The sequence below is a fragment of the Dipodomys spectabilis genome, unplaced genomic scaffold, assembly GCF_019054845.1.
Source record: "Dipodomys spectabilis isolate Male_0828 unplaced genomic scaffold, ASM1905484v1 ptg000009l, whole genome shotgun sequence".
Taxonomy (NCBI): domain Eukaryota; kingdom Metazoa; phylum Chordata; class Mammalia; order Rodentia; family Heteromyidae; genus Dipodomys; species Dipodomys spectabilis.
In genome coordinates this window covers 30,192,023-30,217,956 of record NW_024870686.1, presented here as the reverse complement: position 1 = coordinate 30,217,956, position 25,934 = coordinate 30,192,023, and the positions used below count along the sequence as shown (strand labels likewise).

General features: G+C 37.9%; 1 protein-coding gene across 1 annotated transcript in view; it reads right to left on the bottom strand.

Moving 5' to 3' along the window:
* The window catches only part of Naf1 (nuclear assembly factor 1 ribonucleoprotein), a 30,462-nt gene extending 5,090 nt beyond the window's left edge, over positions 1-25,372 (bottom strand). The window contains exons 1-7 of the mRNA XM_042700800.1: positions 24,699-25,372; positions 24,247-24,400; positions 21,623-21,797; positions 9,124-9,217; positions 7,518-7,600; positions 3,819-3,979; positions 2,089-2,140 (exon numbers count right to left, since the gene is read on the bottom strand). Coding sequence (XP_042556734.1) covers positions 2,089-2,140; positions 3,819-3,979; positions 7,518-7,600; positions 9,124-9,217; positions 21,623-21,797; positions 24,247-24,400; positions 24,699-25,230 — 1,251 coding nt within the window. The 5' untranslated portion in view covers positions 25,231-25,372. The remainder of the gene's footprint in view (positions 1-2,088; positions 2,141-3,818; positions 3,980-7,517; positions 7,601-9,123; positions 9,218-21,622; positions 21,798-24,246; positions 24,401-24,698) is intronic.
* Between the last annotated feature and the right edge of the window lie 562 nt (positions 25,373-25,934).

The window sequence follows — 25,934 nt, the reverse complement described above, 5'->3', positions numbered from 1 at the left end:
TAGTACCTTATGTGAATTTTGTTTTGAGATAGGACATCATTCTATAGCCCAGGATATCCTAGAACTCATGGTCTTTCTGCCTGAACCTCCTGGTGCTAAGACAACAGATATGCTCAGCATAATTTAATAATTTATTTTTCATGTGTGTACAATTTTAGAGGTTGAATTCACGACCCTGTGTCTGCTATGCAGCTATTCCTCAGTGAGTTTTTTTTAAGTGATGTTAATTTGTTAAGATTCTGAAATTCAAGTTAATTCTTGCATCTGTTAGACATTAAAGTATTTGAAATCAAACGGAAATATTTCATCTTTTGAAATTAGTCAAAAGAGAAAATTAGATGGGCGTGCCCTTAGTTCAAGCCCCAGTTCTGGGACAAAAACAAAGACAAAGAAAATAAGACAAAATAATACAATGAACAAGTACTATAATTTAGTGTGTAAGGAGGATGAAGATAAAAATATAAAAAGAGAAAAAGGAAACAAAGATGTTACTATGGATTGCCTAAGGTAAATATCTTATGGGGACACAGGAAAGGAAGGGGACTCTTCAGGGAGCCGTTACGGTATGTGCTGACACGAAAAAACATGATATGAACAAAAGGGAAAATGGCTCAATGAGGCAGTAAGAGCTTCTTACACAGCAAAATCAGAGAACAGAAAAGGCGATATAGAATACTGCCATTCTGAAGAAATAAATAATCTCAAGAGCAAAGGAGGGAGCTAAAGGATTTAAACTAGGAATAATTTATTTGAAGTGATTTCTTGGGGAAAACTTTGTTAACATTTCCTAAATTCAGAAGGAAATTTACACTTTTCTATTTGCAAAGTCATTCAAACTTTCATCCCTTTAGCATTTATTCAACCATAACTCATAGATTTGTCAGAATTACACTATCAAGTGAATAAGATGCATTTGTAAAAGTTTTTTATGTTCTTTAGCTTGTCCAACATTTTTCACAGTACAAAATTTTTCCAATTAAATCCGAATCTATGATTAACATCAGGAGAGTAATTATTCTGGGCTAGAAAATGTCATCAACAACTACATAATCAAGTCTCAATATATTTCATGATCCAGATTGACACCTAGGAAGAACAAACAGCACATAGCATGTGGGATTTCAGTTTGCAATTAACTTAAACTAATACCATAAGCAATTAACAGAATTAGTGGCTTTAATGCTTACGCTTGAAACACCAGAGTGCATTATAAAATCTGAAAATCACAAAGGAAATTTCAAGTCCTCTAGGAATTTTTACTTTTAAGTCTTATTCAGTAACAATGTGCTGGAAATCTAATGAGAGAACATTAAGTGGAGGCACAGAGCCCTAAGGACAATTACGTGTATACGATACTTAGACAAGACACACTTTGGTGTGTATTCTATACTAGGGTCATTCACTAGTTAAGTGCCATGACCTTAGGCACTGCTTAAATAAGTCTAAAATGCTAAAAGTAAAATCTGAAAAATATCTAAATTCCCCAATACTGAAAAACTTCCTAAGAACTCAGCAAAGACAATCTGCTTGACTATCTCCATGGAGAGCTTAACCGAACTCCTATTAAATCATTAGCTCATTTACACACTACTCTCAAATTCATTCTATCTTGTTAGAGCAACTAGATTATCAGCCTTTCTTGGGGTATAAAATTATTGTCTTGCTAAATACGATGAAGAAAACTGAGGTGTCTTTGTGGAAAGATAACTGTATTTTTAAAAAACATGGAGAAATTCTAACGATTTTATACCTCCAAAAAGAGGGCAGCATGTGTAATAAATATCTTCATGTCCTAAAGATCAACTGACCAAACTGAGTAAACCTTTTAAAAATAATGACTCTTCCTATATCAGCTATCAATGAAGTTGATATGAACAGGAAATTACAAGGTAGATGCAACTGATTAACTGTTAGATGAAGGTATGGGAGAGTGACAGAGGGTGAGATTAATTAGGATATGTTGATATAACAATGAAATCCTCCCCTTGAAACTACTGTAAGCTAATAATAAAGAGTAAATAAGTAAACGTAAGATGAAATCACATCCTACTTTGTATAACACTGAGTAATCAGGTTTATTATTTTTACCTCTGGGGGCGGCTCTTGATCATTCTTCCAGGATGCATCTGACCCCCTATCCCTAGAAAAAGATGAGACTCACTTAGATGCTTATAAACCAACAATACAGAAATCTAAATAAAGTTGAAGACATGGGCTTTTCTTTAACTTTATAATACATAAAAATGGCAAAAAAAAACACCCACCAAAAACAAAACAAATAAAAACCCAAATCATAATGGATGTTTATTTAAATGATGTGTAGTTTATAAAAAAAAAAAAACAAAAACACATGTATTAGGATTAGAGGGTCAAGGTGATAAGAAGCTACATCTGAAATATAGAAAGGATAGGAGTTTTGACATTTTGATTTCCATAATACCTGAAACATGTAACATTCTATTCAACAAATGTTTAACACCAACTACAGATGAGAAAATATAAAAATAAATAAAATGACTTGTAGGCTGGTGCTGTTACCATTTCAACATACATCCAGTCCTGTTTTTTGATGGTTATTTTGAAGATAGGTTCTCAACGTTCTGGATCTCAACCTCCTGAGTAACTAGGATTACAGGTGTAATCTACTGGCACTTAGCTTACTCTTATTATTTAAAATCAAATTGGACACATTTTCATAAAAGCTTTTTGATTATATTTCAAGCCATATACTTTATTTTTAAAGGATAATTATATGACATATACACAATAGCATCCTTTAACATTCAAAGAAAAATGAAGTATTAATTATTTTCAGGCATTATTTTTAAATGCATTAACATCTTCATGACTTTATGTCTACTGAACTCATCCTGTCTGTCAGCAGTTATTTAGGAAAACTGACATTACAAAACCTGAAGAGCAATTTAGCAAAATGTTGCTTCAGCTAATTATGTGGATTTTTAAATGAGTTAAACCAGTAAGACAAAATTTTCATCTCTTTCATATAGAAACCTTCTATGCTAAGCAGCAAGGACTAATACTTTCACAAAGTGCCAGGGCAACTTACTGACTAAAAGTTCCTTCCTACTTCTTGCAAAAGCTTATCTACAAAAATACACAGTCCACATTTTTAAGTTCCCACCAAAGGGAATGCTAGAACTTAAAAGGATTTGTGTATCAACTCAGTGTAGGGTCTTTGGGGAGTAAGCAGTAAGATCCCCTGCTTCTTGCAGTTTTTCTTCCATTCCTAATATGACAATGCTTTTTCAGTGGTTCATTATATCCTTCCAAAACACTCATTTATTTTTATAGAAAAATTATTCTACTTGAACTCACATAACATGCCAACATTTAAAAAAATTAAGACATAATTTCTACAAAGATGTTAATAGATAAAAGAACTCTTGGAGTTTCTTTTGAAGAGAAACATCAGTTAACTATAAAATACCAACAAAATTTGTGGAGGGGAAGGGAAAAAACAAATCGTTTAAATAGGAATACAGGTGGATCCATTGCAACAATGAGATGTACAAGTCGTTAAGTGGAGAAACGAACTTTACAACTTTGGTGGGGGGGGGAGGAGAGGATGGGAAGGGATGGGAAGGGGAAACAAAGGAGGAGGCTACAATGCTTGATAAGAAATGTACTCATTATCTTACCCATGTAATTGTAACCCCTCTGTACAGTATTTTCACAATAAAAATAATAATTAAAAAAAACCAAAAAAATTAAAAATAAAAAAAATAAAATACCAACAATGAGGATGACTCTGAAAAAAATAAATAAGTGAAGAACTAATATATCAAACCAATACTTACTGTTTAAGTTTCTCTGTGAATATATACTGGGTGAAGTCTTTCATTGATGGAGCGAAGTACATCATGTCCTTTATTTTAATGCCTTTACTCTCAATGTGATCTGAAGAATTAAACCGTAACACATAAAACGGATGTGCAACAGGTCCAAATATCTCAAATATCTAAAATAGAAGAAGCATAAAGGCCTTGTAGAAGATGTAAAATAATCATCTGGAACAGTAGCAGTATCTTCTTTAAAAAACAACAACACACATCCATAATTTCTTAAAGAAGGGTAATTTCAGTAATGTTAGAGCAATAGGTGATTGTCATTGTTATTTACTCAATGTATTCATGTTTTGATTATAAACACATTATTAGTTCATTCCAATTGTTTTTAAGAAAAAAATCTAACAAGCGTGTTTCTTGCCAAATTCAAATCATTTTCGTTGTTACCTACTTGATACCAATTGTGAATATATTTATTTTGCTTATTTAAATGGTGAGGTACAAAGAATTACAACTGGTAACTTTTGAAAAGTTGCTGTCTGGATTTGGAATCTTATAGAAGTATAAAATCAAGCTTCTGCCTTGAACAGGTGTTAGGTAAATTCTGTTGTTTCCACAGCATTAACAGTTCTGTAAAATCAAACCATGGTTGGTTCTAGTTTAGAAGTAGATTTGAACTTTAAGTTACTTTTATTTTGTTTTTTGTTTTGTTTTTGCCAGTCCTGGGGCCTGAACTTGGCCTGGGCACTGTCCCTGAGCTTCTTTTGCTCAAAGGTCACTTGAGCCACAGCACCACTTCTGGCTTCTTCTGTTTATGTGGCAGTGAGAAATTGAACCCAAGGCTTCATGCATGCTAGGCAGGCACTCTATCACTAAGCCATGGTCCCAGCCCAAAGTTACTTATTTCTAAGAAACCCAAAAGACTTATAGTCTCTAGCCTAATGAATGGCTGAAAGTATGTTTGGTCTGTAAAATAAGTAAAGAAACCTCTATATCCATCTAGATTATCTTTTCCCATCTCTTTGTGCTTTTCTAACTCTCTATTAATAAACGTGAAGCAAATACAGGCAAGCAGAGTATCCTCATCAACTGGTTAGGTGAGTGATTATTTAAACCACTGTATAACTATATCTCAAGTTGAAGGGTCCATGAGAACCGAGAGAGTGCTGCACTGCATCCATAAACAGGACCTGCAGAAAGTCATCACATCCTGTAACATAAGTGAGACTGAAAGACCCCCCTCCCTATCCAGGGAGGGAGATAAATGTCATCACTCATCAGGGAGAACTGATCATTACTGGGAGTAAAGGGCAAAGGTAAAAATACACATCTGAGACTGGAAAGGAGCCTGGATGAGTTCAATTTTATTCCTTTGAGATTATTATTTTTTGGTAAGATTCTAGGTCTTAAAATAAGATACTTTTAGATCCTTGTAAGTGAATTTTAGAAAGGAATACCAATATCACTGACTATTCATGCTAAAAAAAAAAAACAGAGGAAAAGAAAGGATGTATAATAGTTTGCTACTGAAGGTACAACCAATTTAGTTTTTTATCATCTAAAAGAATGCTCTGCAGATTCTGGTCACAAGTTTGACAGATCAATTCTATCTGTCCTCAGCCCCATCACCATCTGGAGGAATCATTTCCAAGCGTTTAAATTTATAATCAAATCTATTTTTTGTTTGCTTGTATTTCAGTCATGGTTTTGCTACAAAATCCAGGCTACCCTCAAGCTCCTGGTATAGCGCTGGAACTCATTACCCTCCTGTCTCAGCTTTCCAATTTCTCAGTACGTGTCAGTTCTTAATTTACAAACCTCTCCAAGAAAAGCTGAAAGTTAGAGGTAATTTCTATCCCCAAGCTCATGCCATATGACTAAAGTAAAAGGACATAAACATCAGCTATATTTTTATCTGGCCCATTTCAAAGACAAATGATAGCAGAAATGATCATTATTAGTTATACTTACTTAGGTCTGAAAATTCAAATACACTTTGAGAGATGTAAAAAAAAAATCAGTTTATAGAGATTTAATTAGTGAAAGGTTGACTAGTTTGAAATTAAAATTGTCTAAGATAACTACAAGAAAAAGGAAAGTGTCATGAAAATCATAAATAAAAGGTTATTTAAGGAAACAATCAGTTCTAATAACTTTACTTCATATTCAGCAAATTAAACAATTATGTCTCTTGTGTGATGCTAGTAGTTTACATCAATAAGCCCAGATGCTCTTGAGGTTGAGCTCTGAGAGTGGATATTCAGAGCCAGCCTTGGGGAGATAAATCCACAGGCATCTCTCTCTAGTTCGCTAGCAAAAAGCTGGAAGTGGAGGTATGGCTCAAGCAGTAGGGCACAAGCCATGAGTGAAAAAACAGAGCAAGAGCATTTATAGGACTTACATTCTTGATCTCAGGCCTTAGGTTCAAGCCCCAGTAACAAGAGGGTTAAAGAAAGACACAATTGCTTCTTCTCCCTTTCCTCCTCACTGCTGCTATTACTTTCTTCAGGACACAAAGAAACTACTTGTTTTTGCCAAGGCAAAAAATTGTTTTTTCCTAAGAAGAACCAAAAGAGATAGAGCTGCTTCCAACATGCTCATCTACCTACCTCCCAAATTCCTCTCCTTGAATCTCATCTATGCTTACTAACCTTGCAGAATAAATAGGTTGTAATGCCATACAGTACCTTCTACATATTAATCAAAAGTACAGACCCAAATTTAGCAAAAAACCTCCAACCTTATGTATTTTAAAGGGAAAAGAAAACTATAGCTCTATCCTTTAGACAAGTCATTCTACTTTAAAAAGTTATCGATTATCAACTCCAACTAATTCTGACTGGCCACCTTGGTAAACTGGCCTATATACCCAAATGCATACATGCATGGTGGAAAGTGAAGACCTGGGAAAAGCTGGGCCCCTTTCTAAGTTGTACTAGAGTTAAACAGCAAGAAAATGGCAGAGGTCAAGGAAGGTTATCGAGTTAAAGCAGTAATGTAGTTTAAAGCAATAATCTGGTTAAAATTATTTGGGTGTTTTTGGTTGCTGTTGTTTTTCTAACAACATAATTCTATTTTCTGTAACAAAAAGAATTCAACTCCTGCTCGTTTGGGAAAAAAGTATACCCCATTAAGCTGTTTTTCCAACAAAAAGCAGCTGGTTTCTTACTTCTTTTCTAGTCAGTACATATTTCCTTGGGATTTAATTTAAAAAATGAATACTTGTACTAATAGTCTTCAGCTCAGAAGGTTTTCTGTCCTCTGCCAACTGCTTAGGAACGCCGACTTGCTTGGTATAGTGTATGGTTTTCCAGAGAAACTCAAGGGCTGTTCTCACAGTAATAGGTATAGGATTCCACCTGTGGTAGTTATGGAAATACACACATTGGTATTTACCCAGCGTGTGCTCACAATGACACTTCACTGTCACTGAAATCTCTTCTCAGTTGGAACAGATTCTTCCCCTTAAGGAAGCCAAAGCCTACAGACTCAGAGCCACTGACTGCTCAGGGACTTGCAAATCAAGAAGGGTTAAGAACTACACTATGCAAAGTCTCCAATGAGCTCTGAGTACCTGGAGGGTAGGAGTTAGGCAAAGTACCTGGAAAAGTACCTGACAAATACTAAGAAAGAATTCTATACTCCATGTGTGAATTTCAGGAAAACCAATCAAAAGGGAAACAGACCATATAACTTGGGTTTTTCACTAACCTTTCCTGCTGCTTGTCGGTCACTTTTAAAAATAACAGTCTCCTCATTAACTGGAGGCAGATTACTCATAGATTCAATTATTACTGAAAAGCAGACAAAAATAAAATCAGATTATTTCAAGACTTAATAAGAAGATAATACAGAATTTTAGAAAGAATTTAGGATTTAATTCCAATGTAATTTAAGGTCAGATAATATATCTCAGTAATACTTTCCCTCCGTAAATAAAAGTTAGTTATAAAATAGCAAAGTACAAAAACGCGGTAATTCCAAGAGAAGAATTAAAATATAAAATCTAACAAGATATATTATTAATCACTCATTAGTCCAACAATCATTATCTCAAACCACTATTAGCAAAAATAATACAATCATCCAGTCACAAAACTCTTGCTTTAGAAGAAATTTGTCTTCTCATTCTACAATTCTTTCCTACAGAATACTAGTTATTTACTGATATATCAAATGCTTACATGCTTCTTGGCAGTACTGGGTTTGAACTCAAGACTTCATGCTAGCTACCATCACTCCACTGCTGAGCAATGTATCTCCACTTTACAGACTTTTTCAATTTACATGTTTATTAGATAAACTCAAAGGTGGGAGACACAACAGGAGGCTACCTCAAAAACAGGAATCCTCCAGTCCCTGAATGAGTGAACGAATGTTGTCTCAGGTTCAAAATGAAGACTTAGGTCCTGCAAGAGTCGGAAAGATCTGCAGAGGAAAGAGGCAGCCCTTGGGACTCTTGACTGCCAGTCATCTGCCTCTCCTGTAGTCTTGCCCTCTACAACTACACAGCCACAGATTGGGCGAGTCTGTATAACTTTGCTCAACTGTGGTTACAGTAGTCTTCAAGTGGTTTATCTGCACACTCAGGAAAGGAATGAAGGAGAGAGGAGGAGGGTCCTGGAGAGTCTGGGGAAAAGGCATGACAGACGTTGAGTGGGCTGGAAAGAGGGAGATGTGTTGGCCCAAAGAAGACCTAAAAGCAGAAATACTGTTAATTTCTATGAGAATCACTAAGAATTGTCTTCAGAGTCCAGGGCTAATGAGAGAGAATTATGTCTTATCAGCAGCTAAAGTTCAGATTCCTGAAGGAAAATTCCTGTATCATATGTATACAGGCACATGCATAATTTAGGGAGTGGGTAAACAGCCCTTTGGAAGTTGTGTTAAGCTAATGAATAAAAAGAAGTATCATATGTACTGGATACAATGACTCATGATTATAATCCTAACTATTTGGTATCAGAAAATAGGAGGATTGCAGTTCAAGACCAGCCCAGGCAAAAAGTTTATAAGATTCCATCTTAATAAAGTTTGGCATAGTAAAAAGGCCTGTATCCCAGCTACACAAAAAGTGAAAATAGGAGAGAAGAGGGAAACAGGAAAAAGGAGGGGAAGGGAAAACAGCGTGTCAGTGAAAACAGGTTTTTATAAAAATAATGTATTCATGGAAGTAAAAATTCAATTTTATCCATCCAAACTTAATGCATAAAGTGTTGTTATATATTTCAAAGAAACTTTACTAGTTATCAAGTTTGTGATGTAATGATTAGTGCATGCTTAGATATAATCTTTGCTAATAAAATTATTTACATACCTAATTGCTCAATAATACTTGAAACCATCCCAAGAGGCTTTACTTCAATATCTTCAGGCAGAATTATAGTGAGCTCTTCAACGGAAGGTAGTTCCTACAATAATAATAATAATGATAATGATAATAGTCTTGCTCCAGCCTCAATTAACTTTAAAAAATGAACAATGTTTTCCACTTAGTGCTATACACAGCTTTGAAGACACAATATTAAGTTCTTTAACACCTCTTTGATGCTGCCTTTTCTAGTGGCTGCATGGATACCTACAGCATTTCACCAACTGAGTCACTTACTATCTCTAAAACATGCATCCTAAATTCTAATAGAGTCAAGTTATTAGCCTTGTCTTTTTTCCAACTACACCTAAACAAGAGACACGCCCAACCAAAACCCAAATCTATTATTAAGGAATTCATTCCATTCAAAGAGAAATCTACTGAGAACTCAATAATTCCTCCACAGAAGGAGATTTCTCTTTTTGTTGCCTTGGTAATTTGGTTAATTAACAGTAATTAAGTAGGAGAACACACAAGCAGCAGTCTTTCCTGGGGCTAGGCACAGAAGAGTGAATATATGGGCTCTTGAAGGAAAAAAGTAATGAATGTGGTCACCCACCTTTCAGTCAAATATAAAATTCTTGGAAATAGTCTTCTGTAACAGTTGGGAAGGTCTTACCTCATACCTTCTCTTTCCAGGTTAAAAAATAAATTCCTTTACACCTACAGTTTTTTCTCTGTTTTGACCTAGCTAAAAACCGCATCTCAGTTGCTATGGAAACAAATGCCTAAGTAGATATGTAGTTGAAAAGAAATATGAGACTAAAACTGTCATCAGCCTTTAGATTAAGTAAATAACAGGGTGTTTGTAACCGTTACTGATAATATTAACTAGCAAAAGAAAGATTTTTTTCTGAAGAAATTTTGAAAGGACCAGGTTCTAGTCAAAGTCTTTGTTAGGAGTTATTTAGGAGAAAGATTAGCTTTTGAAGGACAATTAGAAAAGATGGAAAACCTAAATAATACAAAACGTACTATACATAGATCAACAGCTAATCATTTTCCCCTATGGGAACTTAAACAAGGTTTAAAAAACAAAATCATTTAGCCAAAGTAGAGGACATCTAGCCAGGCAATGGTTGCTCTAACCTCAAATTCTAACTTACTCGGGTGGAGATCAGAGATGGGAGGATCTAGGTCCTAGACCAGGTAAATGCAGGCTGTTCAGGGAAAATGCACAGCATTACCTCAAAAATAACTAGATTAACAAGGCAGCTAGAAGTACAGCTCAAGCAGCAGAATACCTGCCTGGCAAGCATGAAGCCTTGCATTATTATGCTAGTGCCTCCCAGAAGCAAGCTATACTTGAAATAGGGTATGCATGTATGTTTGTGTGTGTATGTGATTCTGGGGCTTGAAGCCAAGGCTTCCTTATCCAGGTGCTCCACTGCTTGGTCAACACCTCTAGACCTTTTGTTTCTCTGATTACTTTCCAGATAGTTTCACTTTTTCCCTAGGCCAGCCAGTCTTCAATTGATCCTCTTCTGTTTTGCTTCCTGGGATGACAGACTCAACCACCACACCCAGTTACTGGGTGAGATGGGCCTAGTGAGCCTTTTGCCTGTGTTGGCCTTGAATCACACAGTCTCCTGATCTCACTCTCCCAACTAGCTAGTGCTTCAGTGGTGAGCCAATGGCCCCGCTGACATGCTATTTTTATTTCATTAATGACTACTTAAGAGATACTCTAAGGGTCACAACCAAATAAATGAAGAGAAAAGTCAGCAACATTCCTATTTATGGTCAAAGCTTTCATGGTGCCGGGAAATATAATTTTATCTCTCAGAATTCTTCTAAGTGTATTTAGGGAGAGGACAACCATTTGCCACTTTGACATATTAAATACCAAATGCCCTTTCTTCCAAGTTTCTGGAGGATTCAAAGTGCTGTGTGTAGTATCTCAGACATGGAAAAACCCTTTAAAATACGATTGAGAAAATATGCTAGGGGATTGCAGAGAGAAGAGCTTTAATATCTTAGAGGATAATTGTACCACTCTGTCACAAAATAGGTATAAAATAGAATCTTGCTTTAAACTTCGGTATTAGGAAATAGACATCCTGGCACATTCCCTAGTCATTTGTTTTCAGAATTTAATTATTTCACAAACCATAGCCATTCCTGAGCTCAATTTTAAAATCCACTAGTGAGTTTTTCACTTTTCTGGTTCCTTCTGAATATTGATATATTTGCTCCATTCATAATTTCATCCTATTAAAGAGGAGTGGATATTGGCTTCATCCTTATAGAAATTACTAGGAAGTAATTCTACAACTGGCAAGGTTGTAGAATAACTTGAGACCCTTCCGTCCCCACTGATTTGAAATACAGTGATCTGTGTTAAGTGTCAATACTAAAGTCTTTTAGCAACTGTGGCTTTCATAATGAAATTCAGTATTTGGGAAGAACTAGTTGCTCTACTGACTCTATCAATATTTAGGCACTTTGGGATTTTTTTAAAAAACTGTTTTCACATGTTTTAGTAGAAAAACTTTTGAATCCTTTTGTCCCTTTGGTGCTATTAGTACTGACCATTATTTTTTTTATAAGATCTTACATAAGTGCTTAGGTCTTTTCTAAGCTATTTTACATGTTACTAGCTATTATAAATCTCTAGTTATGTAATACTTGTATTGCTATTATAAACAGACTCTTTATGGGGCATCATTTGAACATAAGTAAACATCATACTGAAATTTCTACTAATTTCTTTATCATAATGTAACTATTTCCAAAAATACGCCACACTCCTTTACAACATTAGTACATCATAGCCTTTCTTTCCAAATGATATTGGTTGGTATTTCAAAGAGTTGGGCAGTTGTGATAACAGTGGGTGTGATGTGTGATTAGAATACTTTAAACACTAGGGTCAGATGAGATCCTGATGTTCTCCTCTGAGGAGTACTTGTAAGAGAAAGAAAAAAAGATACACAAAGCCAGAATATTTGAGGTAAGACAGAAACTGACATCTATAATGTCAGAAAGAGTCTGCCAGGCCCCCTTAATTTTGACTGCCACTTGTTTCATCTGTGAATTAAAAGAATGAAAAGTTTGGACTACAAACGGGGAAAGATTTCGGGTTTCCTATAGAACAAACCCTAAGGATAAAACATAAACAGACACCACTGCCTGTGACTACTATCATACTTCCAGTTCCAGTCTAGCAATACTAGAAGCCTGAAGCAACGAGTATACAGTTCTCTATGGATTCCAAAAAATATCAAAGGCATGATGCTGCCTAGTGATAGTACAACATTTCGATTCCAAATATTCTGTAGAACTAAGAGGTATACAAAAAAGGATATATGCAAGTGGTAAGTAAATGAAATCAGCCTTGTACAATTCCTTATTAGAAGAGCTTGATACAAATTTGCCTTTCAATGTCCAGTTAGGCCACAAAGTATATATTTACTTTGAGAATGGCAGACATTTGGGAGACTGAATCAGAGAAAACAGATCTTACTTTTTTCTTTTACATAGCATGAGGAGAGGAGGATGAAAAACAAAAAATGCTCCAAAATCAATCAGTAAGATCTTACCCAAGACATGTGTTCAAAGAAGCAGAACTTTAGAAGGTTTCAAGGAGACAGATGTCTAAAAAAGTCAAAAGAAAAAAAAATCTTTGGATTGCCACATTAGAATGAGCACTATCTAAGATCAGGTCTTGATGTTTGGATGCCAATGTCACCACTTTTCTGATAAGAAATCTAAAAGAGCAGCACCACTGCCAGTTCTATCTCTGCTTTACTAAATCACCCTGATACTTTTCCTTCCACACAATACAATACTGTCTGTGATTTATTTACTTGCTTTCTGTTTCTCCTGAACACACAACAGGTCTAACAAGAATCAAGGTCTACTCAACTGTGCTTATTTCTGTAACAGTTAGAAAGATGGCTAGCACATGGCAGGTACTCATTATATATTTATTAAATGAACTAACTTATATTATCAGTCCAAGCAAATCAAATCTCAGAAGCTGAATGTTTTTATAAGAGAAAGCAGAAAATGAACTATAATTCAATATAGAATCCTCCAGGAATGAAAAAAAAAAACCCCAAAACACCTTAAATACAATCTCTTCAAAAATTAAAATAAAAAGAAGGCTTCTGCCAGGAGGCAGTGGCTCATGCCTCTATTCCTAGCTACTCAGAAGACTGAGATCTGAAGGATTTTGGTACCAGATCAGCACAGGCCAAGAAGAGCTGAAGGTATGGCTCAGGTGGTCCAGTGCCAGCTCTAGCTAGCTATGTTCAAACTCCAGCACTGGGGGTGAAAATGGAGGAATAGGGGGAATTCCAAAGGAGCTTTACTGCCTAGGATTGACGCATAGATACCAGTGGCTTGCAGCAGCAAACATTATTACGATGATTAGCTTAACATTTGGCTGCATGATAACACAGCAGCTGTCTCTGATAAGATAATAAGAATATATCCTCAGTTATACAATCTTCTTTAAATGAAGTAAAAAATTACTTTGCTTTTCATCTGCAAAAAGGGTTTGCATAGGTAAAACACAAATACCAGTAATGGAGGAAAAAGGCCAGAACATACATACTTATGGATATTACTGTTTTGACACTACATAAGAGCTAGAAGAGACATCCTGACAAACTGAAATGTTTAATGTAAAGATAACGAGGGAGAACTGGGATACAGAGACCTTCAGCACCCAGTAAGAAGAAAAGAAGGGTATTTAATACAAGTTAAGAAGATTAATGTATGAGCTTGGATTACCCTACTACCACCGTGGAAAGATGAGTGGATAGGAAAGATCCTTTTTGTTTACAGATCGAATACTAAGACACTTAACTGTACATGACTATATACACTTAAATTTAATTGATCAAAACTAAATATATCTTAAAATTCAATGTGCAGCCACACTTGACACTTTTTTTGTTTTATTCTTTTTTTTAAATTTTTTATAGTGCTGGGGACCAAACCCAAGGCCTTGTGCAAGCCAGGCAAGTGGTCTACTGCTGAACTACATGTATCCTCAGCCTATATATCCTCAACCTGACACAAAGTACTCAGTAGCTCCAGTACTGAGACAGCAGGGAGATAGCAGAAAGATGTCTTGGACAACACTTCACATTCTCTAACATCAAACATACTTTACAAAACACTCCCGTTATTAGCAGCATCAATCTACATCCAGCCAAAATTTTAAAACTACATTTTAATGGCATGTACTGTGTTACTATAACATCTTACTGCTTACCTAAATTTATCATTTAGGAAGAGGACATAGTTAATTTCTATTTTCATTATGTTTCCCACAATTAAAATGGAATTGAAAACTTATCTTAGATGTACATTATCTATAACTAGAGGTAAGTAACATTAGGGTTATAAAGTGATTACTGGCTCAGAATCAAAGAGGACCAAAAAAGGTTTTCTGGACAGGTTTATTCATTATTTCTCAAGATAACACTGAAGAGTAGGCAAGGATTGACATCAGTCAAAGAAAAGAACACATGAGAATATAAATCGCCAGCCACATCACAGCATTTCACACACATTCTACAAAACATCAACATACTAAAGATATTCAATTATTTATTTTCTACCACATTCCACAATTCTAAGTCATAATTTTTCTGAGAAGCAATACAGAATAAACACATTAGATTAGATGCACATCCTTTACCATGACAAAATGCACATTATTATTCATTATTATTTAAAAACTAAATAATCAGAAGGTTAAAATGATCAGAATTCAATACTGTTATACATGCTGCTAATAAAAGCAGAGCACACTCTGGAATCTCAGCAGTCCTGATTCTGTTTCTCCTCATTTGCATGTTCTCACAAAAGTCACTTTGTTTATTACCAGCTTCTTATCCACAAGTAATGAGGAAGCTGAATAAAACAATAATACAAATCCTAAATAATACAAGTGGCTAACAACACAATCCCAAACACGTTGAAATTCAGGTAAACACAGCTAACAGCTAATGTAGAAATGTATCTCAGACTACAACAAAATTAATTGCTATGATTCTCTAGAAAGATACTAGGGCATTAAAAATGCACTATATTTAACTGCACTACTAAAATATTCATGAACAGTTGTTGTCAATATTATTATATTCTGATTCTCTAAATAGCTATTTGGCCTACAAGACTACTCAGTTAAGCAAAATATTTAAAAAGTAGCATATTAAATTTAAAAATTCATCCTATTAAAATTATAGACACATGAATCAAAAGATGAGTGTCTAAAACTCCCAGAACAAAATAGGAGTTATGATAAAAGTGTCCCTCCACTTTTGAAAGGGACAGGGATCAAAATGGCACCAAAAACCACTCTTTTTTGCTCCCTGGTTGGGGAGAACTGAGAAAGCTAACCACTTCTCTAATATTACCAAAGCACAGAGGACATGACTAGCAGCCAGTTACCTGATGCTATTAGGTGAGCCTTCACTTTTCAGATATAGTTGGAAAGCAGGTTCCAATCCCTGGAGTACTGAGAGCCATGATTGCAATTTTTATTTTTTCTGGCAAAACATATTAGAAAAAAGAGTGGATTAGGTCTGTACACTTTGTGTCAACTATGACCACATTCAATATTAGCTTCTAATTCATGAATTTCTCCAGGGAGAGTTAATTTACAAATTTCCATGGAACTCAGCAATTTCTTTAGCTATTACCAATTAACAGTAATGCCCTCATTAATTACTCTGCTGTATAATAACTGAGTAGCCCATTAAATATTTTCTCTAAAAAAGCCAATCCTTTGGAATGTCTTCCATTTTCCTTTTCTAGTTAAGTATGTCTTCATTCTATTTTACTCTAACTGATTTTATATATTGCTAAGAGAAAAATCACTGTCAACTAACTATAATATGCCTATAATTATTAGCTTTAAGTCTTAACTTTTCTGAAATGTTAAAAGATGAAGAAAATGTTGATTTTAGAGTTGGTAAAAATAGCTCTACGGATGATACGTGAACACTCTTTCCCTGAGCTCCTATCATGTGACTGACATTAAGACTATTACTGTCACATGACAAAAATCACAATTCTTTTGGGAAAGTGCACATGCTCTTAATCTATCATCTTTTTCTCAGCTCCCTTTCTCAATTTAAGTCCGGATGCCTTCTGTGACCATGACAGTTCAAGTTACCCCCCTCTTATTCAATCCTACAGCTTCTCACATCACGTACAATATGCTACTGATATTCTACCATCAACACTGTCATGTCTTTTTCAGCATAAGCATATTTACACTCATCCATGTTCTTCTCTATCAGACACTGGTCTTTTTTTTTTTTTTTTTCCTGTCCTGGGGCTTGAATGCAGGGCCTGGGCACTGTCCCTGAGCTTCTTTTGCTCAAGACTAGCACTCTTATCACTTGAGCCACAGCGCCACTTCTGGTGTTTTCTGTATATGTGGTACTGAGGAATTGAACCCAGGACTTCATGCATGCTAGGCAAGCACTCTACCACTGAGCCACATTTCCAGCCCTTTATTTTCTACAGCACTCAGAAAAACTCACAAATATGGACTGGAAAGCTAGAGTCCTGCTCAAGTAGTAAAGAGCCAGCCTAGAAAGTACAAGGCTGGGTTCAAATACCCACACAGCTAAATTAGCTAAATACTGGTATATAGATGTATCTATTGGCTTATGACTAGAATCCTTGCTACTCAGGAGGCTGAGGTCCAAAGGATGGCAGTCTGGGGCTAGTAAAACCAACAAAAAGCTAGGATGGATACATGGATCAAGTGGCAAAGAACCAACCAAACAAGAAGACAAGTATGAGGTCCTAAGTTCAAATTCTGGCACCAACAATACACACACACACACACACACACACACACACATAGAGGAATATAAAATAGTACTGAAATAGCATTTATTTGAATGATACCTAAAACAATTATTTATTTGTGTCTTCAGTATTTTTTTTGTTAGAAATTAAACCTAGAGCATTCTGCAATGCCAAGCAAGTACTCTACCACTGAGCTACATCCTTAACCACAATTCATCTTTCATATAAACTTTATGGAAATAATTTTGTGCAGTAAAATATAAAACTTTAACTTTTTTCAAAGAGGTCTTGAGTATTAGCCAGGTACACCAGATGTGGGACTCTGAGATAAATGGCAGGTCATCAGCAGCCAGATGGTGGCACATGCCTGTAGTCCTGTAAATGGTATAGGTTTGGGGACCATGGTTCAACAGTGGCTCAGGCAAAAACTTAAGACTCTATCTCAAAAATAACTAAAGCAAAAGAGGTCGGGCAGGTATTAAGTGATAGAGTACTTACCTAACAAGCACTAAAGCCCTGAGCTCAAACAGCAGAAACAACAAAAATCTATGTATTGAAGAGCACCAAGTACTAATGAAAAAGGTATCTCCTTTCCAGTATAGCCCACTGTTTGAATATAAGGCATTCTGAGTTGAATGTCAGTAGGTGCTTTTTATATTTAGAATAGAAGGCAGTAATTTAAAATGTACCTATAGTCATAAAAAGCTTAAGTTAAGAGAAATATACATTCAGGACAAAACTTACAAGCAAGTTAGAATTTGGAAACAACAAGTCATAGGTGCTGTGAGACTGAACAAGTATGAAATACTTCACTGCAACTTCTTACCACTTGAGATAGCCAAGGATTTTCCATACAGTCACAGGAAGATGTTTAGGATGTGTATGCATTACCAATATCATGACTAGAGAGTACTACATATCAAGTAGCACACTCAACTATACAGTGCACTTCTTTTATAACACAAAATGTTCTCATGTATTGTTCATTCACATTAATTTTTCCTTTGGTCATGCTGTGGCATATTATAATCACTATTTGCTCTATTCACTTTTATCTCCAAAATTTTAAAATGTTACAGTTAGGTATATAGAAAAGAAAGCAATAAGCATTGATTGATAAAACATACTCTGGTTAAGAGTTTAGAATATCATAGCCCCGATGCTCTTTTTTCTTTTCTTTTTTTGTCAGTCATGGGGGCTGAACTCTGGGCCTGGACGCTGTCCCTTAACTCTTCAGCTCATGGCTAGTGCCCTACTGCTTGAGCCACAGTGACACTTCCATCTTTTTTCTGCTTATGTGGTGCTAAGGAATTGAACCCAGGGCCTCACATATGCAAGGCAAGCGCTCTACCACCGAGCCACCTTCCCAGTCTAGCCCCAATGTTCTTGTGATTCTAAATACTCAAACCTATTTGATTTATTTTTAACAAAGATTTGAGAGTATAAATCAGTTCAGAGTAGAAATAAATCAAAAGAATCGGCAAAAAGAAAGTAACTTTCCAGCTCATGGAAACACGGAATCAACCCAGTGGCCAAGTGTAGCTAGAAGCTGTATGATGTATTAGTTACTATGTGGGGTTATAGAAGCCTTTCCAGTGTTACAGCAGGGTTCTTGGTTAAAGGGACTGTTCTATCCCATTATGTTTAAGATATACTTGTGAAGACTCCTTTTTCAGTTCATCTATGGTACAGTAACAATCCCCTCTTCCCTCACCACCTCCTTCCTTTTTTCTGTTTGGAGAAAGCTCTCGCCAAAGTGCTACTGAGGCCTATCCCAAAATGGCCTGTAGCTTGAGACCTCCTAAGTACTGGGATTACAGGTGTGCAACACTACTAATGGGATTAAAACCAAATCTCGAGATGGTAAGATTTGGTTATAAGCTGATTTAAAATTTCATGCTAAGGTTTAATTCTAAAGGTTCCCTCTAAGTTACTTCACTATAGTTCCCCTGTATTTGTACTGTTAGTACAGGCTACGTGACTCTAGTTAGAAATCCTTGGCAACAGAAGTATTTGTGATTTTTTGTTGAAGTATTTGCCTAAACATGAAGTTCATTTGCTTCATAAGTGAACTTTATATAAGTGACCTTATATATTAGTTTTAACTACTTTGTGGATGAAAGCAAGTTTCACAGAGTAGAATTTTCGCATTTGCATTAAGAAAAGTTTTGGATTCTAGATTTTCAGAATAGGGATGTCCATCCAACACACAGATGCCTACAACTAAGCTATAAACAATGGGAGAGATTTAATGAGGCTGATCCAGAGGAGTGACATTCCTGCTGACAAGCAGAATAAAGGGATGTAGTGATGAAGCTCAGCAGACTAGATAGTAATAGAAAACACTCCAGAAAAGACACGACATAAAGCTGTGTTAAACTGAGAACGTCAATGTTCAAGGAATAACTAAAGGTTCAGCACAAACTATAAAACTTCCATAAACTTAAATGAATGAATGAAAGAAAGAGAGAGAGAGAAAGAGAAAGAAAGAAAGAAAAAAAGAAAGAAAGAGAGAAAGAGAGAAAGAAAGAAAGAGAGAGAGAGAGAAAGAGTGCCATAAATTGTCTGGAGCATTTTAATTTATATATGCCTTTTAGCAAAGATCACACAGATAGAATGGTTCACGAATTTTCTTCAAAATGTCACTAAGTAATTAAACTATAGATTGCATAGAAATGGCAGCTTCATACCAACTAAGACATGCAACCTCTGTTCCTAGGAGTCCACATGAAGAATGAGAGTCCTGAACAAAATAGCCCAAAGCATACATCTAGAACTAGTTGTAGCAAAATGGGACACTTCCCAGGAAGAGTGTATCATCGCTTTCTAAAAAGAAAAAAACAAGCTAAGTAAGAATACTGTCCCCAAAGTTCATGGGAAAGCTGCACATGAAAAGGTCATAGTCAGAGCTAGGACACAGAAATCCAGAAAGATATCTGCAAAGGATGAATCTACAGGTGAAACATCCAAGAAGCATATGAAATAAACAAGGTGGCAGTCCTAAGGACTGCCTAAATTCCCAAGTGGCAAAAATCTGTAATAAGGCCTTCTGCATCCTTGAGTAACAAAGCTTTCAACAGCTAAGAGACAGCACCCAGGCCCTGAGTTCAAGCCCCAGTACTGACAAATGCACCACAAAAGCCAGGCTGAGTAGAGACTGCTCTACTCCGAAAACTTCTTAGGCATTAGACACATTTTGACTGGCTCTCCTACTCCAAGGGAACAAAGCTGTTCCCTTGAGTAATCTGAGTCTGCTCTTCACAACCATACGCGAGACAAGATAAGCGCTTCCCAGTATTTGCCTCTATAAGGTAAAAGACAATCTTCTGCTGACTGGGCATCTTTTGGAATTGATGTAAGCCTCCTTTATCCTGTGATGGAGACCACATCCCAGGTAGTTCACATGACACAGACTCAGCCCCACCCTCCTCAAAATACACATATTCACCCTCGCTTCCTGTCAGCATGCTCCTGGCCTGTGTGCGCTCTGTCAAGCTTCTGCTTTCCTACACATGCTCTCCCACTCACCCACGCTAACACCAGTGACTCATGACCAAGCAATGTGAATCCACAATAGACTGGTTCAAGGCTGTATGCCAGACTCCAGGTAAGGTAGCACAAAGTCCTACCCTTGACTTTTACAAATGTTCATTAGTAACCCAAAATGCCAATCCTACCAAAGAACACAGAGGCCTAAATTCACCAAATACTTGCAGCCATACCACTCTTGATATTCAGAACAAAAATGTTTTCACCCTGGAACTTCAAAGATAAAACTCTGAAGTAGTGCTAGTATTATTCCAGATCCATTCATCATGGCTCTGACTTAGATGGACCAGAGAGCTAGCTCACTGTAACTCCATCTCTCTTTAGCTGCTGAGTGGTATATAAAGGATGGGGAACTTCTCTTTCCCAAAGATGTCATAAAAATAGCTCAAAAAGGAACACATCATCTCACTTTTCCAAGTTATAAAAGTAAATAATAGCAAAATCGGGCTGGGAAGGTGGCTCAGTGGTAGAGCGCTTGCCTTGCATGCCTGAGGCCCTGGGTTCGATTCCTCAGCACCCCATAAGCAAAAAGAAAAACGCCGGAAGTGGCGCTGTGGCTCAAGTGGTAGACTGCTAGCCTTGAGCTGAAGAGCTGAGGGACAGCGCCCAGGCCCAGAGTTCAGGCCCCATGACCAGACCCCAAAAAAAAAAAAAAAAAGTAAATAATAGCAAAATCAAATCTTCTCATGGGCCAAATACACATTCACACACTTCAATACCACTTGTAATAATTAAATTTAATCTCTGCTTTATTTATCCATGTCTTTCTAGAATGTAGCATGGAAATTCAAACTGGTCTAATCTTGTTTACTGTACCTGGCACATTCCAGGTTGCTACAATTGCTTCCACAATAGTCTTCTAAGAAAGATTAAAAAATAAAGTACCAAACTGAAGTTAATCCCCCAATAAAAACCATTATCAAATGCCAGGGTTTTAAGCAACCTTAGAAATCAGCAAGAGTAAGAAAGAAAAGGCATGGCAAAATATTCTGCATAAACTGAGAAGAAGACATATCAAATGAGTGAGGCAGAGAGGCAGATATAATCAATCAGTACCACAACAGTACATTTTAAAACATGAAAAATAAACTTAACAAATCTAGGTACTTACATTAAGAAGCAACTCATCTTTTGTTTTAAGAGGAAAATTCTTATTTTCCTTCTCAACCTGTAAATCATCGTCTCCATCTGATAACACGGGAGGAAGTGATACACAGGAGGAAGAAGATGATGATGAGGAAGATGATGAGGAAGAAGAGGAACTGGAACTATCTGAATCTGTTTCACTGCAGAAGAAAAAAACATTGGTCAAGTATTACAATGATATTAAAATAAAATGATTCAAATAGGAACTGTCTATCTCCATCTGATAACACGGGAGGAAGTGATACACAGGAGGAAGAAGATGATGATGAGGAAGATGATGAGGAAGAAGAGGAACTGGAACTATCTGAATCTGTTTCACTGCAGAAGAAAAAAACATTGGTCAAGTATTACAATGATATTAAAATAAAATGATTCAAATAGGAACTGTCTACCTTATTAACTACTGCTATTCTAATTCAAAAAATGACTGCTGCAGGGAAGTGGTCTTTATGTTTAAAGCAGTCTAACAGAAATCCACTATTGCTATCATGTCACATGTCAGACATTTTGAGTATAATTAAGCATGTGACAATCAGTGAGCAAGTCCACTCTCTTTGTCACCAATGAGGAGACCACTTGCTTGCCAAAAGTTTCTTCTCAGTCTTCAGACAACTTGGAAACTCCTGAAGGATGGCCCCTCTGAAAACTTCTTAGGTGTTAAGCCACTTTTGACTGGCTCTCCTATTCCAGCTTATTTTATGTGCATTTATCCCCCTGAAGAACCATAGCTGGAACTTGCAAATCACAATCCTTTGGTTTGCATGTTTGGCTGGTGTTCTAACCCTCAAGCCACACTCTTCCAGCATGGCTTTTGTTGTGTTCTTGTCAGTACTGGGGCTTGAACTCAGGGCCTGGGTGCTGTCCCTATCTTATGAGCCACACCTCCACTTCCAGCTTTTTGATGGTGATTTTGAAGAAGGGAGTTTCACAGACTTTTTTTTCCCTAGGGCTAGCTTTAAACTAAGATCATTCAAATCTCAACCTCCTGAATAGCTAGAATTAAACGAGTAAGCCCCCATCAACACCAAGCTCCTCTGCTGTTTTCAAGGGTACTATGTATGCACAGTGATTCTCTCTTCTCTGTCACTGTTATTTGGATAACTGCATTCATTCCAATAATTTCAATCACCATCTTCAGGCACATAACTCTAGAACTTTCAGCCCTGGTATCACTATATGTCTATATGTCTGTCTGCCTCCATAGATCAATCCTTATGATTGATCTGTGTATACCTCACATGACTAACAAGTTAAAAACAAAAGAAAAAAATGCATTTTCTTTACGAACATGCTTTCCCATCCCCCTTTTATTTCCCTGCTTAGTATTTAATCTAGTCATGGTACTTAAAACCCTGGAATCACTATTGGATGAATGTAAAGTCCAAACTCCAGCCTGGTAATCAGACTGTTCAATGTCTTCATCTTATTTCCACTATTTTAGGCTCTTATTTCTTACTTTCTTTTCGGAAACAGTTGTCTATGTACTCAACTGATAACCTCTCCCTTCAGTGATCGGCTCTTCTTCTTACTTCCTTCATCTTTTCATGACCTTCCACCCTGATCAGTTCACACTCTTGCTTTAAAAGAATTGTTTATTGAGCAAGAAAGTCAAGTGAGAGAGCAAGCCCCTGAGTTCAAGCTGGCGTACCAGCACCAAGAAATAAAACGGCTGAACAGGTAAAGGTATTAATTATATATGTGATAGTGCAATATTTGTGTATGATTTTGATAGTGTATTTATACAAAAGAATGTCCTCATCAATAATATATGCTCTAATTAAAGACAAAGTAACTTGATGTCTGTACATGAGTTTAAGACATATTGCACTGAATTTCAAAACTGTTAAATTAAGGTGGTGGCTATATGGGTTTGTACTATTCCTACTTTAAAAAAAAATAGTCAAAGACAGAAAAGTTTAAGGCTTTTCCATTAACTTAAAAGCCATAGAGCCCTGGTAACCTTCACAATTCTACCTCCTACTACCTCCCAACAGTCTAATCTAGCATACAAACTCTCAGGACTTTAGAAACCCAGTGTACATGGACCTCCACATGCCACATGTGTTTTTCTTGATCTGAAATGCTTTGGCCCTAGACAATTCCTATTCCTTTTTATATGTTTGCCTTAAGCATTACCTCCTCCAAAGCAACCACTTGCTCATCAAATTTCCTCCTTCCCAGACTCCCACAACGCTCTTAAACTGTTACTATATATTGCCTAGTACTATATCATAATTCCCTGAAACCTGTGCTGTACTACCTTACCAACAAGTAAAAACACAAATGGTTTGAATGTACAATTATTTGCAAAAATTTGGTACCTTCTTCTATCATCCAACCACTAAGTGCCAAAAAGTCATGTAGAACAACTTAAAGGCTGGTTTAACTACCTCGATGGTTTATCTCAGTATACTTTCAATCCTTCTCCCCAAACAATCTACCACAGACTTCACTTTTTCCGGCGACCTGTACTCTACAAAACCCACATGGTAACTATAATCTCAGAACTAACCACGTATACATTTGGCTTATTTCCCTCCTAGTCTATTCACACTCCCTCTACTAAAATCCTTCACCCTTCTTCATTACCACTTAAAAATGATGATTTTCCTAAAAAGCAAAGTCCTCACCTCCTCTCTGTCTATCTGTTGGGAACATTCCTCACACCCCACACAGACAGCATACTCAAAGTGTTTGTAGACCATGTTCAGCGAGACTCTGTAACGTCCCAGATGCTGGAAATCTTTTCACACCACAAGGAAAAGGGGAGGGGAAATTTCACAAACTGCTAAACAGCTAGATAATCTCATGAACGAGTGCGCCCTACCAGGATTTGTGAATCAACGTGACAGTGGAGAACTTCGAAACGCAAAGTTCTTTCCCTCTACCTCAATCATAGGGAGAAAAAGAAAAGGGCGGGGGTGGGAGGGGGGAGGGAGATCTGATGGCAAGATGGTAATTAGGATCTGACACAATGTTCCAAAATTGTGACAACAGGGCTAAGTGGAGAAATAACCCATCACATTGTAGCTAAAAGTTACCACTCTGCACACAGACCTCTCCGGGCTTAGCACCGTCGGAGGGAAGGGAAAATTGATAGAGGCGATTGGCAGGAGGGACGCGGAAGGTCCCAGCGACGTGACCGCACGTGCAGCGGGCCTCCGCCACCTCCCACCGTCCCGGGCCCCGCTCCACCCCGCGTCCCAGGGCCCCGCACCCGAAGGCACCAGACCTGTCTGAGTCCGAGTCCGAGTCCGAGGTGTCCGGGGGCTGCGGGGCGAGCGCCGGCCGTGCGGGGTCCGGGCCGGGGAGGACGCGTGGCGGCTCCGGCGGCGGCGCGGGGCTCCCGGCGGCGGGCGGCGGCTCCCCGGAGGGCGGCGCCTCCACGGCCGGCTCGTCCGGGGGGCTCTCCGGCGGCGGCGGCGGCGGCGGCGGCCCGGACTCGGGCTCGGGGGCGGCGTCCGGACACGGACCCGCCGGGCTCGGATCCGCCGGGCCCGGGCCGACCCTGAAGCCGGAGCTACTGAAATTCAGAGTTTCCAACTGAGCGGCCGCGGCCTCCACCACCTCCATGGCGCCGCGCCCGACACCGAGCAGGGCCTCACGTCCTGGGCGGGCAGGCGGACGGACAGACGGACGGGCTCCCGGCCGGGCCCGACGCGGTAAGCACACCTCGGGGACGAACGCTCCGAGGCCAGCGCCGAAGCTCCCGCCTTTCACCGGTAAACACACGCGGGGCGGCCGGGACACGCCCCCCGGCGTCACGCACGGCACTTCCGGGAGAACGTGTGACGTCACGCGCCGCGCCGCGCACGGGGGCGGGGCCCGCGGGGCCTACTAGCTGCAGGATTGATCCCAGGTTTAGGGAAGGAATGGAATGAGGTCTGAGTTTGGGTCTGAGCAAATGCTTTTGAAAGCACGTTTATATGAAGGGATGAGGGATCTAACCGGAGACTGCTAGGTTCTGTAGAGTAGCATCTTGACTCAGGAGATCTTGAAAAGTGAACTTCCAGTCATTTCATTAAGGTGAAATTAAGTTTGAAACGGATAGATAGAACAATAGGCGGAAAGCGCATTGAGCATCGTCTCAGAAGATAACTGTCACTGCCCCATCTTCCCTTCCCCCAAATCTCTCTCAAAATAAAGACAGCAGTCATGATGGACAGACGTAGCTGCTTGAGGATGCTTTGTCCATCATAGTTAACACTGGTTCAAGAGAAGGGCCGGTTGACCCTAGAAAGTACTAATTCAACCTGGGAAGCCTTCGCTCTACATTG